At 41.6% G+C, this 16,621-nt stretch overlaps 1 protein-coding gene across 2 annotated transcripts in view; it reads left to right on the forward strand.

Annotated features, from left to right (window-relative positions):
- cacna2d3a (calcium channel, voltage-dependent, alpha 2/delta subunit 3a) overlaps positions 1 to 16,621 on the forward strand; it is a 167,803-nt gene that overhangs the window by 26,098 nt on the left and 125,084 nt on the right. For both annotated transcript variants that reach the window (XM_042339495.1, XM_042339497.1), the window contains exon 3: positions 8,337 to 8,453. In XM_042339495.1, coding sequence (XP_042195429.1) covers positions 8,337 to 8,453 — 117 coding nt within the window. The remainder of the gene's footprint in view (positions 1 to 8,336; positions 8,454 to 16,621) is intronic.

Consider the following 16,621-nt stretch of genomic DNA (forward strand, 5'->3'; position numbering starts at 1 on the left):
AAATCAATGTAGGTTGTTTTATCAAGCGTTGGTTTGGGTATAAACTCCGCAGTACATTCTGATCAGTGCTGAACCCAATGTGTCAAACTCAATTGGTCTAAAATGTCACAACAACAACTTGCATCTATATAGCGCCCTTCACGTGGGGTAAGGTCCTGTAGAGCTTGACAGGCATCTGAAGTCTTTGACCCCACTATTATGTCTCATAGATTCAGGGGCACCTACTCATATAGAGAGAAAACAATATGACAGGACATACTGTAGAAGACTCACTTCATACCCAATATCACAAGGGGAGTTTGGATGGAGAAGCCCCTTCATTCAGCTCATGAGACGGAGGTGGATAGATGTTTGTGAAGTCAGGGGATCAAGGGATATGGGGCGAGGGCGGGTAATTGGAGTTGAGGTACAGATCAGCCATGATCTTATAGAATGGTGGAACAGGTTCGAGGGGCTGAAGGGCCTTCTCCTGTTCCTATGTTCTGATGTGATATCTACTCTACCGTCCATTCCTTACGGCTTCCAGCAAAATAGTTGAGGTGCGCTCTAATAAAGTCTGTTAAAAAGCAGCTGTTTGAACACCTGATACAGTTCTAGACCCACATGATTGAAGTCTGTGTGAGACGCAGTATCTGTGTGATGGGGGGAAGGGGCTTTGTCACCAGTTGGTGCAGTGATTGGACTGTTTTCTGGGGTCACTCGTGGTGTAGTAGGTGAGAGGCATCATGATTCTGCCTGACTCGTGTATTCAGGATCAGCCTCAATCCAGTATCTAACGTCTTGGCTTCAGCGTCTTCCAAATATTGTTTTTTTACAAAATATACAATGACTGTGTTTAAATGTACAATGATTGTGTTTGTCGGCAAGTCATGTTCTACTCAAAACTGTATCAGAATACAGGAACGATCAGTGAAATTTACCTCTTGATCAGTCTAAAGTCAAGGGTGTACTTGATATATAGTATATATACAATGTGTTATATATATATATAGAGAGAGAGAGGGGGGATGTATAGTATATGTCTGGTTTATATTAGGTCATTGCAATGTAAGCAATCAGATATATTTGTATTCATTTGCTGTTTTGTAAATGAGGCGTGCGATAGCCTTCTGCTTCTTGGCAATATAACAGAATACCGGCTTTCTATTTTGTGACTACACTAACTTGGATTATTTTTGAAGATGAGGGCCAAATAAAACACTCTGCTCAGCCACTATATGTGGAGTTTGAGGTTTTTTCAAATGCTTGTAGTGGGTACCAATTCCTAAAACACCCATTAGATGAAATTGTCCCCCCCAAAGAATCTGGAAATTCAGAAACGTGACGTTCTTCCAATACAAGTGATAATATTAATCCTTGTGTAAAATGTAGCACCTTATCACATCTCTGAGACGTCTCAAAGCCCTTCACAGAACAGACTGCAAAGCGTAGTGACTGCGTGTTTTGTGGGCGGAACGCGGCAGCCATTGGCGCACAGCAGCGTCCCCACAAACAGCGGTGGATCGAGTGACCGCACTATCATTTTTTTAAAAAAAAAACGCATTGTAACGAGCTTTAGGGGTGAAGTTCATGTACGCAGCCTTGCTCATTTCGCTTGTAATTCCCCACTTTTTTTTTTCTTTGTCTCCCAAAGCACCTGAGAACAAGGAGGTGACAGTAATAGACGACTGCGGGTTAAGTTAGGAGGTGATGGTATAGATGCAGGTTGATAGGCTTTAACACTTCATCTTCAGGCTGCCACTGAGAGTAGCTGCGGATTAGATCTGTCAGTCTGTGAGCGGACCAGACTGTGCAGATTCACTCATACATGGCAGTTTTATAATGAGGTGATACTTCATTCTCTGAACTAGTGAACCAAAGCTGCACAAACAGATGTGGGCCTGTGGCGCTATTCTGTATGCAGTGAGCAGCAATGTGGCTATTCTGTGGGGTTTTTTTTTCCCGCTGACGCTAGGTTTCGAGAGAATAAAAACTAATATTACTGCCTATTACTGCTACTATTTTAGTCAACTGGGAAAGATTCTAACATAATAAGTACTGTTCTAGTGTTATATATAATAATAATCCTTGCATTTTGATACACCGCCGTATCACGTCTTCGAGACGTCTCAAAGCGCTTCACAGAATATACTGCAAAGCGAAGTGACTGTGTATTTTGTGGGCGAAACGCGGCAGCCAATTAATTGCACACAGCAGCGTCCCACAAACAGTCGTGGATTGAGTGCCCAAATGATTATTATTTATTTATAGGCACTGATGTAATATTTGGTACATTTTTTCTGGGCTTTTTTCTTCCCACCTGAAGGCATAAACTCTGTAGCTGGGTAACAGGTTCAATCACCCTCAGGTATTTGCCCAGGTGATAATGTTACACAGTAGACAGCGAGTGTCAGCAAACTATTTAACTGCGTGGGGCATCACTGTTGATCCTGATGCTGTGTTGACATCCATATAGATGCACATTGAAACACAGGGCACTGGATAGCAATCATCAACAGGAGCCCTGGCCAATTCCTTTCCCATCTACTTCTTCAACCAGAAGCAGTGGGACTGATTGTAGCGTTCAACTCTTGCCCCAGGCTGAGATCACATCAGCAAACTTGGGGAACGCTGTGAATTTATCCTGCGACCTTCTGCTCCTCCTGGCTTAGTGCTGAACTGAACCTGTACTTTTATCCATCAGTGGGTCAGGGCAGCAACAACAACACATTACATTTTATACGGCGCCTTTCACATCGGGAGGACGTCCCAAGGCTCTGGGCAGTCAGGGATTTGGACCCGAGCTGCGGGCTGGTATCAGGAGGGGTGGAGGGCAGGTAGGGTAGGGGTAAGAGGGTGGCTGAAGGTGTGGTCGAAGAGGAGGGTTTTGAGACTTGCCTTGAAGGAGGCAAGGTGAAGGGACTGTGGGATGGTATTCCAAAGGTGGGTCATTGGGGAAATTGATCCTAAGTACTCAGGGTACCACAGTATGATCATTTGAATCCCAGATGGATCAACAGTAATGTTTTAATCAATAAACAGTATAGGATTAGGTGCCAGTGACACTGTAATAACAATTGACATCCATTATTGAATTTAATGGCATAACAATCAAATCTATATTGTTCCATTGATCTGCTGAACAACTTTGATAGACTGGATTAGAAGATCTAACTTGGAATCAGCACGGGTACAGAGGTAGTGACGGCCCTAGACATATTCTTTACGAAATCCTGCATAAAAGTATTTTTTCCATGAAATGTACGTTAAGTTAAAATTAAAACTGAAATATCTTTATTTCTTCTTTGTAACTCGCTATGTACGCCAGCGATATAATTCTAATATTCACTTTGCTCATGAGGAGGTGGGGAATATATAATAAAATAATAATAATCCTTGCATTTGATACAGCGTCTTATCACGTCTTTGAGACATTTCAAAGCGTTTCACAAGATATACTGTAAAGTGTAGTGACTGTGTGTTTTGTGGGCGAAACGCAAGACAGGATCTCCCTGGAGTTGAGCTGGCTCCAAAATGACATAACTTGGGAATGGGATATTGAAATCAAATCAACACTTTACAGAATTAATGTACAATGAGGAGCTTTGTGCAGCACAAGACCTTTTCCTCCTTTCAAGTGCTCTGAGACGCTATCGTGGGTGGAGGGCGCTATAGAAGTAGAAGTTGTCATTGTTCTTCTTCTTCCAATCTATCATTGCTGCAATTGCAACGCATTCGAATATCCTTTGCTCATCTTCAGAAAGCCTGACACAGAGAGAGCTCATCAATTAGTTATACAGTGGCTTCACCTGTTGTTTGAGTTGACTTTTCATGAGACTGGAAGAGTTCAGAGATCCAGTGATACTGTTGAGTTAATGTAAATAAGCAGGTGTGCAGAGTTTGGCAGCTCAATGGATTCGCCCAATCGCAGTGTGAAAACTGACATGGCTGACTGCATGATGTTACGGAGTAATAGTTCAATGCGTCTCGTAATGGTAAGATTTGACAGAGAGATTGCCTCAACTTTGTTACAAGCTTCTTTTTCCAGTGCTTCATGGATGATGTCAACTAAAGCAGAGAGAACTCTTGTTGAGACTGTCTCAAAGCGCTTCACCGAATACACTGTCTAGTGAACTGACTGTGTATTTTGTGGGCGAAAGTATAGTTGCGAGCACAAAAAAGTGTGTGGCTTATAAATCATCTGTTCTGGGTTTCTGTCAGTGTGAAACGATTCATGAAAGGATTCAGTTGTAAAGCATTGATATGTTAAAAATAGCAATTATTTATTTCCAGAAGTAATCACTGTAAATTTCCTGCAGTTCTTTATATATAATAATAATAACAATAATCCTTGCATTTGACACAGCGCCTGATCACGGCTTCGAGACGTCTCAAAGCGCTTCACAGAAAACGCTGTAAAGTGGATTAACTGTGTGTTTTGTGGGGAAACGCGGCAGCCAATTGCGCACAACAGCGTCCCCCACAAACAGATTTTACATGTCCTCTCCTGCTTTAAGAATGCTCTTTTAAGGTCAACTTTTGTAATAGGATTTCATTACTTCCCCTGTCTGAGCCCCCGTTTTCCACTTAAAAATACCAATCCCCTCGCACACCCCCCCACCCCATCTAACTCGTCTTTCATTGGTAAAGTTCTTTTTTCCCCTCAATATCAATTGTTCAGATTTGCCCAAATTTTTCATGCTCGCGCTCCCTCCGGCTGACTTCTGGCAGGTTATTACTAGTTGCTCAGTTATCTCGAAAAAAAAAAAAAAAATGTGACCCAAACCCACGTAAAACATTAAATGTGCTGACAGTGAAATAGCGTTTTTTCTTTTCCCAGTGTTTGTGTGAAATGATCTGGTAAAATGGATGCTGTTCAAGCAATGCTTTGCTGCCTTCCCGTCAGAAAATGATAAATGTTCTTGTCTTTAAGCCCAAATTCCTACCAACCAGAAACACTTTCCACAGAGCAACCACGACTTTCCAGCTGTGTCCCTAATGTACCAAAGAAAAACTTGATTAAGGAGCATTTACTTCTCATTTGCAGAAGTTACTGTTCATTCATCTTCTCTAAAAGGAGCTGTTTTTATTAAAGAATCGATATGGTAATGCAATACGAATTATGCGTTTTTTTAATACAACGAAGATTTTCGAAAGGTCTTAACAACGCCATGGTTACGTTACGCACTTCAAAGCTGCAAACACAAGGTAATAATCCCTTAAAAAAAATTAATAGAAATAATTTGGTCACGCAATCCACGACTGTCACCTCTCGGCTGGACTACTCTAACGCCCTCCTCGCCGGCCTCCCCTCCACTGCCATCCATAAAATTCAAATCGTTCAAAGCTCTGCCGCCCACATTCTCTCCCGCACCAAACTCCTCTCCCCGATCCCCCCAGTCCTGGCCAGACTGCACCGGCTGCCTGTCCCATAGAGGATCCACTTCAAATCCCTCCACTCCTCTGCACCCCCGACCTCTCTGACCTCCTCTCTCCTCAGCACAGTACCCATTGCCTTCGTTCCTCCGGGTATGGCCTCCTCCTTGTCCCCCAAGTCCTCCGTTCCACCCTCGGCGGCCGCGCCTTCAGCCACTGCGCTCCGAGGCTCTGGAACTCCCTTCCTCACTCCCTTCGTCTCGTTCCCTCTCCCTTCCCATTTTCAGGTCTCTGCTGAAGAAATTTCTTTTTGACCGCGCCTTTGGTCACCTTCCCCCTCCCCCCGGCTCGGTCCCGGGATCCGTTACTGTGAAGCTCTGAGACGCCGTCCGACGTGGAGGGCGCTCTATAAATCCAAGTTGTTGTTGTTGTTCTTGTTGACTGTTTGTGGGACGCTGCTGTGTGCAATTGGCTGCTGCATTTTGCCCACAAAATATACGGTCGGTTCACTTTACAGTGTATTCTGTGAAGCTCTTTGAGACGTCTCAAAGACGTGGTAAGGCGTTATTATCAAATGCAAGAATTGTTATTATTTATTGCAGGGAATGAAACACAGTATTGTATTAAAATTGACACCTTTCTCATCCAATTCACCGTGTTGTCATTCCTTCACACACAGTAATTCCTTCTTTAGCAAACTCTGATTTACCCGGATTCAGCAAACATCACTCAACCTACTATGTTCATGTCCAGCTCAGCACTGTTCACAATGCAGTGTAAGATAAGCGTTGGCATCTGATTAGATTATCAGGTAAACAAGCAATGTCATATTTAATGCTCAAATTTTGGGAGATTCTTCAAATCAGCTGGCTAGCTTTCTGTCTTTGTAGAACTACCCAAAAAACAGCTGGAAAGTTATGAATGAGTTCAGCAATTTGCAAAATTTTGGACTTCTGAAATTCTAAAATAAATAGATAAATACTGCATATAAATAGAGTAAATCTGGATCCAGCTGCAATATGTCCTCAGTGCAGTTTAACTGTCATGCAGATTATGTTAATACAATCAATATTATGCTGGCATAGAACAGGATAATAACGGCAGCAGCAGCTTCTACATAATAATACTATACAGTATAAACCTTGCATTTGATACAGCGCCTTATCGCGTCTTTAAGACGTCTCAAAGCGCTCCACAGCCAATTCACTTTACATATATCCTGTGAAACGCTTTGGGACGCCTCGAAGATGTGATGAGGCGCTGTGTCAAGTGCAAGGATTATTATTATTATCGTTATCTTTTTAAGGCGGCAAATGCATTTGAAAGTGAATTTTCCTAATGTGTTTGCCTGCGCTGGTGATGTTTCAGCAGACCGTTCAAACTGTGTCACAACCCAATCCTGTGCTCGATCCAATGTTCACACGCGCGCACTCTCCAGGAGAGAGAACTTTGGTTAATTTTTTTTCTCTGTTCCTTTGGGAGTCAGTGCCAATTGTAGTTCTCTTGCTGCGGAGATCCGCAAATCTCAGTGTGGGCAGGGGATTGAACCCAGGGGAGGCTGGCAGGCTGGACTGTCAATCAGCAGTGCCTTGGTGTACTGCAGACCCACCTGGCTTGGGAAGCAGATTCCCTCAACCGCCATAGAGCTCCGGCTCAAATCCCACATTCTGTTGCCAAGCGTATCACCTTGGAGCCAGTTCAGCTCAAAGGATACCTGGCTTAGCTCCCCAAGGGGGATAGGAGAGTCCTGCACTACAGAGGCAATAATAATAATCACATTAATAATCCTTGCATTTGCTATAACATCTTATTTATTTATTTTGAAGGGATTATTACCCCCTGAAAAGCGATCCGCCAATCGACTAGCAACTTGCCCAATGTTTCGCCCTGTCCTGCCTGGGAATCAAACCTGGGTCCGCTCGCTTGCGAGGCGAGTGCTCTAACCACTGAGCTACAGGACTCCATAACTTAAATTCACTTATGATCAATTCTTCCCTGATTTCCCATAAGTGACTGATATTAAAATAATTCCTGGAAAGCAATGTCTATCCTGTCAGAATTACCAACATGTTTTTTCCGTCAGTGCATCATAATTGGAGATATGAGCGTTTAAAACTCACATAAGAACCATAAATCTATCAGCGGAGTTCAATTATACTGCAAAATTGTATATTTCGTGTATTATACAATTAGAAGACTCATTAAACAAATGATGTATACCACTCAAGCTGTGTGAGGTGGTGCTATCAATCACCTTTAATGGTTCATGTGGGTTAGCTGACTGGATCATTAATAAAGTATTTATGACGCATGGGCATTTTGGGGGAAAAAAGGACCAAAAAAAACAAACTTTTGTTGAAGCATTTTATTGTAACTGTATATTGCCTCCTACGAGAACACACTCTGGCAATTCTGTAAGGTGACTATTCCAGGGAATTAGTAACGACCAGAGAAAACTCATGATAAGTAGTCACTCGGAGGGGAAAGTGTACAGTGATGCATTATCCAGAGTGACGAGTTAGATATAAGTACCCACGCCTCTGTTTACCAGCAGTCAGTAGGAACCCGGTTGTTAGTCGATTGGCGGATCGCTTTTCCCGGGGGAATAATCCCTTCAAAAAACAAAAATTTCCATAGATAATAATTTGGTCTCTCAACCCACGGCTGTTTGTGGGGGACGCTGCTGTGCGCAATTGGCTGCCGCGTTTCGCCCACAAAATACACAGTCGCTATACTTGACAGTGTATCCTGTGAAGCGCTTTGAGGCATCACAAAGACGTGAGAAGGCGCTGTATCAAATGCCAGGATTATTTTTATTGTGCTTATTGTTATTGTTATTATTATGTCGATGCCCACAACCTTCTGACTCGGAGACAAGCATTCAGATTTAAAATCAGCTTCTGTTTGTTTCGAACCTATCTGCAGGAATACTGACTGATTACTGACAAACCAACCTGATTTCTTAATTTGCTTTCTTCCAGAAATACAAAGACTATGAAAAGACCGTCACAGTGGAGGAAATAGATGGCCTCCAACTCGTCAAGAAAATAGCAAAAGACTTGGAACGGATGTTTCATAACAAAGTTGAAGCCATGAGAGTAAGTGCCGCTTTCTTGATCCTGTGTAATATTATATCTGTATTACCTTTTCAGTTTGTATAATTTCTCTTCAGTTGTAAAATAATAATTATAATAATAATAATCCTCGCATTTGACACAGCGCCTCATCACGTCTTCGAGACATCTCAATATACTGTAAAGTGTATTAACTGGATATTTTGTGGGTGAAATACGGCAGCCAATTGTGCACAGCGACGTCCCCACAGACAGTCGTGGATTGATTGAGTAACCCCGTTATTATTGTATTTAAGGGATTATTATCTCTGGAAAAGCCAACTTGTTCCTTTCTATCCGAGTTTGTTTTTTTCCCGGCTGTTTATCACAACTGTTCAGCAAAACCGCACCGTGAATGATACACGAAAGCCAATGTAAAAGCTTCAGTAAGTGAGACCAGTTTTAGCCTCAACTTGGAATTGACCAGGACATATCAGTGTATTCTATCACCTTATGGATAACGCAAACTGCAATTAACAACCATTAAAACTTCCCTTAACCATTTAAAACATACATATTTCGAGCAAATTATAAAACCATTACCAGAAGGTATTATTGACCTGTGTACCCCAGTAAAAAAAAATTGATTCCAGTTCACAGGGTTGGAATAAATATCGGATAACGTGTAAAACGCATTTTGTGTGGAGAGCATTTTATTCTGACAGGAGTTCTTATGGTTCTGGTGCTCATTATTGCCTTTGAATGAAAAGTAATTGCCACTATACAGTAATTCAATTTCAGCAAACTCACGCTTCACTTCCCTGATGTGCCACAGTTGCAATGCTCTAGGTTTTGAAGGCATTTTATCATGAGAATTCAGCACGAGGCAGTCACGTGATATTGCTCGATACGCTGCGTTATTACTTCCATTAATACAGAGTTGGCTGTGTGCTACAAAGGGATTCGTTGGTTATTTTTTTCCCCTCCGTTACTGGGCCAGGTTTGCTAAACCGCGCAATGTGTTGTCGTTTGGCCAAATGCTTGTGACCTGAGATTCAGGTACCAGGACAATCTTGTAGCCAACGTTTTGCATTTCCGTTTCTGTCCCATCTTGGCCGTATATTGTGAGTTCATTTATACTGAGCTTGAAGCATTGACCCAAAGCAAATACGGCATTGAATAGATGAAATTGCAATTTAATTGCGGTTGCGAATTCACAATGAGCTTCACGCTAATGGATGGCGAGTGGAACCATCTTAAGGAGTGATTTGCATCACTGCAATAATAATAATAATCCTTATATTTGATAGAGCTCCTTTAATATCAGTGTCTACAAGTGCTTTGCAGCTAATTTGTGGATTCCTGTAGCTCAGTGGTTAGAGCTCTCGCCTCGCAAGTGAGGGGACCTGGGTTTGATTCCTGGGCAGGACAGGGGGAAACCATAGGCGAGTTTCCTTACTCCACGCACACGCCTCGGTTTACCAGCAGTAAGTAGCTTTTCTGGGGCTATTAATTTAAAAAATAATAATAATAATAATTTGGTCACTCAATCCACGACTGTTTGTGGGACATTGCTACGTGGAATTGACTGCCGTGTTTTTTTGTCAACTCTAGCCGACCAAACCAAACTCGACAAGTGTCACGATCGGGATAATACAATTCAGGTATAGATTGGGTTCTTGCTCCACACACAAAAATAATTCCTGCCTCACATTACGCTATTCCAGAGAGTGGAGTGGCGTTAATATCAGACGTAAAGCACAGCATTTCAGAGCCTGTTTTAATGCACTAATGGAGCAATTCCTAGACACGGAAAGAATGAATCTAGGATGGATGTTCGAAATGTAAAACGGGAAGAGGGAATGACATGGAGTCCTGTAGCTCAGTAGTTAGAGCACTCGCCTTGCAAGCGAGACACCTGGGTTTAATTCCAGGCAGGACGAAACCTTGGGCAAGTTTCCTTACTCCACACATAGTGATAATCCCTCCAAGCAAAACAATAATAAATTGGTCATTTTCAATCCACCACTGTTTGTGGGACATTGCTATGCGCAATTGGCTGCCGCGTTTCGCCCACAAATATACAGTCAATTCACTTTACAGTCTATTCTGTGAAGTGCGTTGAGACGTCGAGAAGACGTGAAAAGCTCTATATCAAATGCAAGGATTATTATTATTATAATAACATACAGGAAAAGCTTTCCTATTTGGGAAGAAGCCACAACTTGTAATGCATGACCCCTGTGTAGCGTTCAGAATAATAAGTACAGTACCTCTCTATGTTGAAATAATATAGTTACGTAAATAAATTTTAACAACTCTCTGAATTGGTATCTGGAGATTGCATTATGTTGAGGTAATTATTTTAATGATAGCAGTCATAGAAATGGAAACCATCTGTTTCAACAAGATTCAATAACAAGTTACAACTGTTCCGTCCCTCAATCCTCTAACATTTCCCCTTTTTCTGTTTCTTTTATCACCATATTTGTATGATTGTTTTGGCTATGGAATTCACTGGTTTTGATGTCTGGTCATTAAATGCTCCAGAATTACTAAATGTATTGCCTTGTGCTAAATGATTGGAATGAAGGGATTGACATAATCCTAGAGTTTTTAACATAAAGGCATAGTATTTTTGTCAAATCAAGCTTGTTACAATAAAAGTAGGATGGTTGCTGTGTGCAGTGCCTTTAGAAATGAATATGTAATCATTGCATTTAAATATCCTAGACTTTTGAAATTCAAATGAGTTTAAAAAGAACTTAAACTCTGCACATCCACATGTGATGCAGACTGCAGATATCAAATCACGGTATATTAGTCGGTTGGCGGATCGCTTTTCCGAGGATAATAATCCCTTTAAAAAAATACAATTCGGTCACTTCAATCCACGGCTGTTTGTGGGGACGCTGCTGTGCGCAATTGGCTGCCGGGTTTCGCCCCCAAAATATAGAGTCAATTCACTTTACAGTATATTCTGGGAAGCCCTTTGGGACGTCTCGAAGGTATGATATGGCGCTGTATCAAGTGCCAGGATTATTATATGTTATATTATTACATTTTGACACCGAAGCTACCAACTCAGGTTACAAAGTGATGTGAAGCTGTTGTATGAAAGTCACACATATGGGCCAAGATTGAAACGCAATCATGGTTTGGGTAGGAACTGAACTTTGTCCGTTGATGAGAATGTGGGATTAATAAACTTGTGATGGTGCTATTGCCATCCGGGCGGGTTGGAGGACTTTTGCACCTGATGAAAATGGACGGCTTTGTGTTGTGGTTGAACAGGTAGCGTTCCCACCATTATTGTGTTATTGATCAACAGTCAGTGTCTGCATAGGGTTCTGATGGATGTGAAGTGTGGGCAAGCACTGAACAGTAATGGAGGTTCAGGCTGGCTGCACCAATCAATTTCAAATTGATCATTCCTTTCAAAAATCAGAATCAACAGAAAGTTAATTAACCAATTAATTTACTTGGCATCGGGACAGTCAATAGAGCAGTGTTATGGTACAGTTAACACAGACTTTGTTCCGGTATTTTGTATCCTGTTCCACCAAGTTACTAGCGGCAGGTTGCTATAATAAATGTGCTTTGGGGATTATGGCTTATTAGCTAGGGGAATGAAACTTTTTAACTGTAAAGTGTAATTACGATGCTAACACAGTGCTGTCCTGTGCAAGACAATAAATTAGCAATTAAATCAAGTTTGCGAAGGTTTCATGAGTCTGAATATTTAATTCGTTTTTTTCAGCAGTCAAATCGATAATAATAATAATAATAATCCTTGCATTTGATACAGCGCCTCATCATGTCATCGAGACATCTCAAAGCGCTTCACAGGTTATACTATAAAGTGAATTGATTGTGTTTTTTTCTGTGGGCAAATGTTGGATAACCACAGAATTAACTGATACATTCATTAAACAAAAGTATTTCAGTGGGACAACTGAAACCATGATCAAATAATTGTGTTTTCACCCACAAAGTATTTTTTGCGATGTCTAGGCTCCCCAACTATTAGGTGCTGTCTTCCCCACTTAATATTTTCAGCCTGAAAATGAATACATCAGTTTCCTATTCCTCCGCAGTCACATCTGCCTGGCTCTGCCTCTCACTAATGGTGCCACGAGCTGCACAACAAAACGAAATGAGAACATGTTTGTTAGATATCATACATTAAAGGAATTGGCTCTCGATCTCTCTAGCTGCAGGGTCACTAAATATATTTCAATTGTGAGAGGATGGAATATTTGATACATTAATAATAATAATCCCTGCATTTGATACGGCGCCTTATCACGTCTTCGAGACGTCTCAAAGCGATTCACAGAATACACTGTAAAGTGAATTGGCTGTATAAATTTGTGGGGTGGAATGGTTTTAATTCAAGGCTGTAATCTTGAATGTTCAGGTTTCTCATGAATATATACAGTATATATATATATACACACACACATTCATACAATTGCTAGAATCAATATTCAGTTACATTTGGTGGAATCAAAAAATTGGATCCTTTGAGTCCAAAGTTAATTTTGATTTGATGATGAGAGCCTTGGCCAGACTACAAATGCTGCAGATTTTACTATATATATATATAGTACATATATATGCAGTTTGTGTCAGTTCTGTGTTGAATCAATGTTGTAAGTGTCTTTAGAAGAGGCTGTTTCTGAATTGAATTGAAGTGCTATAACTCCTGCCTCACTACAGCTGAGGCAAACCAACTTCACTGCTGATGTTTCAGATCATCCTGAGGTACTGTCAGGGGCTAAACCTGCTGCTATACTTGGTGCCCATTTGATCTGCACAATTTATCTACGCAATTTCTTGCAATTTGCCATTTGGTTCTTATCTGTCAGGAATCAGCATTTGGCATGAGGCATCATTAGATTCGGTTCAGATTCAGCTTCAGGTTAGTGCAGTCCTACTCCCACAGATGCTGGAAAGGCTAAACGAAAAATAGATTCGGGCAAAATATCTTTTCACAGAGTGATATAACTCATGAATTGTGGAGTCCTGGAGCTCAGTGATTAGAGCCCTCGCCTCGCAAATGAGAGGACCCAGGTTTGATTCCTGGGCAGGGCGAAACTTTAGGCAAGTTTCCTTACCCCACGCGCCTCTGTTTACCCAGTAGTTAGTAAGAACCCGGTTGTTAGTCGATCGCTTTTTCAGGAGTAATATTAATAATAATAATTTGGTCGCTTCAATCCACGACTGTTTGTGGGACACTGCCGTGTGCCAATTGGCTGCTGTGTTTAACCCACAAAATGCACAGTATATTCTGTGAAGCGCGTTGAGAGGTCTCGCAGACGTGAGAAGGCGCTATATCAAATCCAAGGATGATGATTGTTATTCTCTTTATTATTATACATGTTCCCAATCTGTATTTGAGATGTAAGGCTCTCAACATTTTGATTAAAAACATGTTTTTGGGGGTTTGCGCTGCCCCCACTCACTGCACTTAAGGAATCTCGACGATGGGCACTCGAGTCCATTAGTGCTGAAAGACACAGGAAAAAGTCTTGCACCTGAATCGATATTGCATAATGCTCAGATGATTCCTTTGCAGAACGCTATCAAAATTCTCTGCTCAAAATAGGCTCTGCGCTGGAAGCTTTTAACTGAATGTTCCGAGATGCTAAGTTGCCTGGTTCAACGATTAGAGGATTATTTTTCCAGCGTTGCCAAGAAAGGGGAGCGAGGAGTGAGCAGCCTGCTTTAGTAGTGGCAGCCCCTGGTCTGTCAGTGGATGTCTGCAGCAAAATGCTGTACGTCTAAGTGCGTTAGGGACGATTAGGTTAGTTTTTCAAAAGGTATTGTTACCAGTTACTCGTCTGATACACAACTTCACGCATCGGTGGGCTGAAATTCCGATCAGCCTTATGGTCAGTGACTGCTTTGACAATGCACGGATATAATGGGAAATATCTCAAGAGTGGGCACCCATCGTCACTGTTGCCCCTTGGCACCAGGGGAGTGGAGTTTTAGTTCTCAGATGCACAAGACAAGATGCTCGTCCATTTTGTACTTTATTATCTCACTCCCCTCAATGGATATAGCGGTGGCAGCGAGTCTCTTAGATAAAATTGGCCTTTTCCCTCAAGGCTTATTTACTTGTAGGACATGGCTGTGCGCAAATTGGCTGCTGCGCTCACCTCACAAAATACAGGCGCTGCAATTTACCCGGGAAATCTTGTGAAGCACTTTGAGACATCCTTCCACTCAGTATGGAGTCCTGTAGCTCAGTGGTTAGAGCACTTGACTCACAAGCGAGAGGACCCTGGTGCGATTCCCGGGCAGGACAGGGCGAAACATTGGGCAAGTTTCCTTACTGCACACACACACGCGCACCTCTGTTTACGTAGCAATGACCACCTGCTTGCTGGTCAATTGGTGGATCGTTTTTCCGATGGTAAGAATCCCTTAAGAATCCCTTGGGACACTGCTGTGCGCAATTGGCTGCCACCCTTCACCCACAAAATACACAGTCAGTTCACTTTATAGTGGTTTCTATGAAGCTCTTTGAGGTGTCTCTAAGATGTGATCAGGCGCTGTATCAAATGCAAGGATTATTAATATTATTATTATTGCAAGTTTCTTTCAGGCCATTATTCCTTAGTTATCAGCAAAAAAAAACCTGTGCACACAACTCTCTTTGCTGCTATGTAGTGTTTTCTCTTTGAAAAGAATCACACAAATCCATATTTGTTTGTGTTGGATCCTGTGTCACGCGTCCTGTACTTGTCTGTACATTTCTTTGCATACCAAGTATTTGTAAACTTCCATTCAACAAACAAATGGCTTTGCTACTGGCTTTCTGTGCATTTCCCATTTAAATACCATCACAATTGTTCTGCATTAAAAAAAAAAGCCCTTATCTGCATATCCGCAGAACAGCAAAATCTCTGCCTAGTAAATAATTACCTACCATAGTGATGGTGTCTCATTTTGTTTTAGCTTTTTTGACAACACAACCTAGCATTTGATGTATTTTGTTTTGTTCGGCAAAGTAGTTTCTGCACAGCACACTACACATAGCACATTGTATGTGCATTTTTAAAAAAAAATATTCTAATTAGAATGTGTCTCGGTTCTAATCAGACAACCGCAGCTTGCCTCTCAGAACAATGTCAGACACAGTTGGTTGGAAAACAGCATTTAATGGAAACAGTTGTTAACCATTTTCATACTCAATATTTATCTCTTACATTAATGTTTTCCTCCCGTGTTGATTGCTTCTTTTTCCGCTGAAGTATGCGGCTCAAATGGAAGCCACGCTGTATTGTAAGGGATAATCTTTATTTCGGGAACGCGTCATCGAGAGAGAGAAGATGGCTGTTATATCAGTTTATGTGAAACCCGGATATTGTTAAGGATTTATGGAAACAACCGCAATTTGCCCACAAAAACATACAGTCCCTATACTGTACAGTGTATCCTGTGAAGCACTTTGAGACGTCTCGAAGATGTGATAAGGTGCTTCATCGGATGCAAGGATTATTATTATATTACTGCAACACGGGCTGTTTTTATGATTACCACTTCAAAAANTATAAAATTTTTAATGCGTGACCATAAAGTTACGTATAAAAATGGAGTAAAATAAAAGACAAGGAAAACAGCCAACACAACCAGGAAATTTGGATTTCTTTCAACGCTTCTTGAAGCTGGGCAAGAGAATCGATCTAAAGTGTTTGCTGTCATCTAAAGTTGAATTCCTCTTACAAATGGAGAGACTGATGAGTGCCTAAGGTTGTATTGTTGGATGAACAGGGAACTAAGGATATCACAGAACAATACACATCGGAGATTACGGCTAAACCGTGTGAGGTTTCAGCCTTTTTGCAGTAGAATTGTACTTCAAATACTTTACATTGTGAAGGAAAAGCACCTTCAGGGAAATGGGCTGGAAGTAAATTTACTTTGTGTGACTGTCGGCACCAGTGAAAGAGATTATTTCCTTTACGATGAGTTCATTTCAAAGTGGATATTGAACTCAAAACGTCCTGTTACCAAAACAGAGAGAGCTGAGAAATCTCAGCAGGTCAGGCAGCATCTGTGGAAAAGGGAAAGCGAGTCAACGTTTCGGGTCCACGACCCTTCGTCAGAACTGTTCTTGTTTCAGATTCCAGCATCTGCAGCGTTTTGTGCTTTGTTCAAGACGTCCTGGAGCTGCCTTGTCGCTGAAGCTGGTTGCTGCT

This window comes from Callorhinchus milii, unplaced genomic scaffold, assembly GCF_018977255.1.
Source record: "Callorhinchus milii isolate IMCB2004 unplaced genomic scaffold, IMCB_Cmil_1.0 Scaffold12, whole genome shotgun sequence".
In the NCBI taxonomy this organism is placed as follows: domain Eukaryota; kingdom Metazoa; phylum Chordata; class Chondrichthyes; order Chimaeriformes; family Callorhinchidae; genus Callorhinchus; species Callorhinchus milii.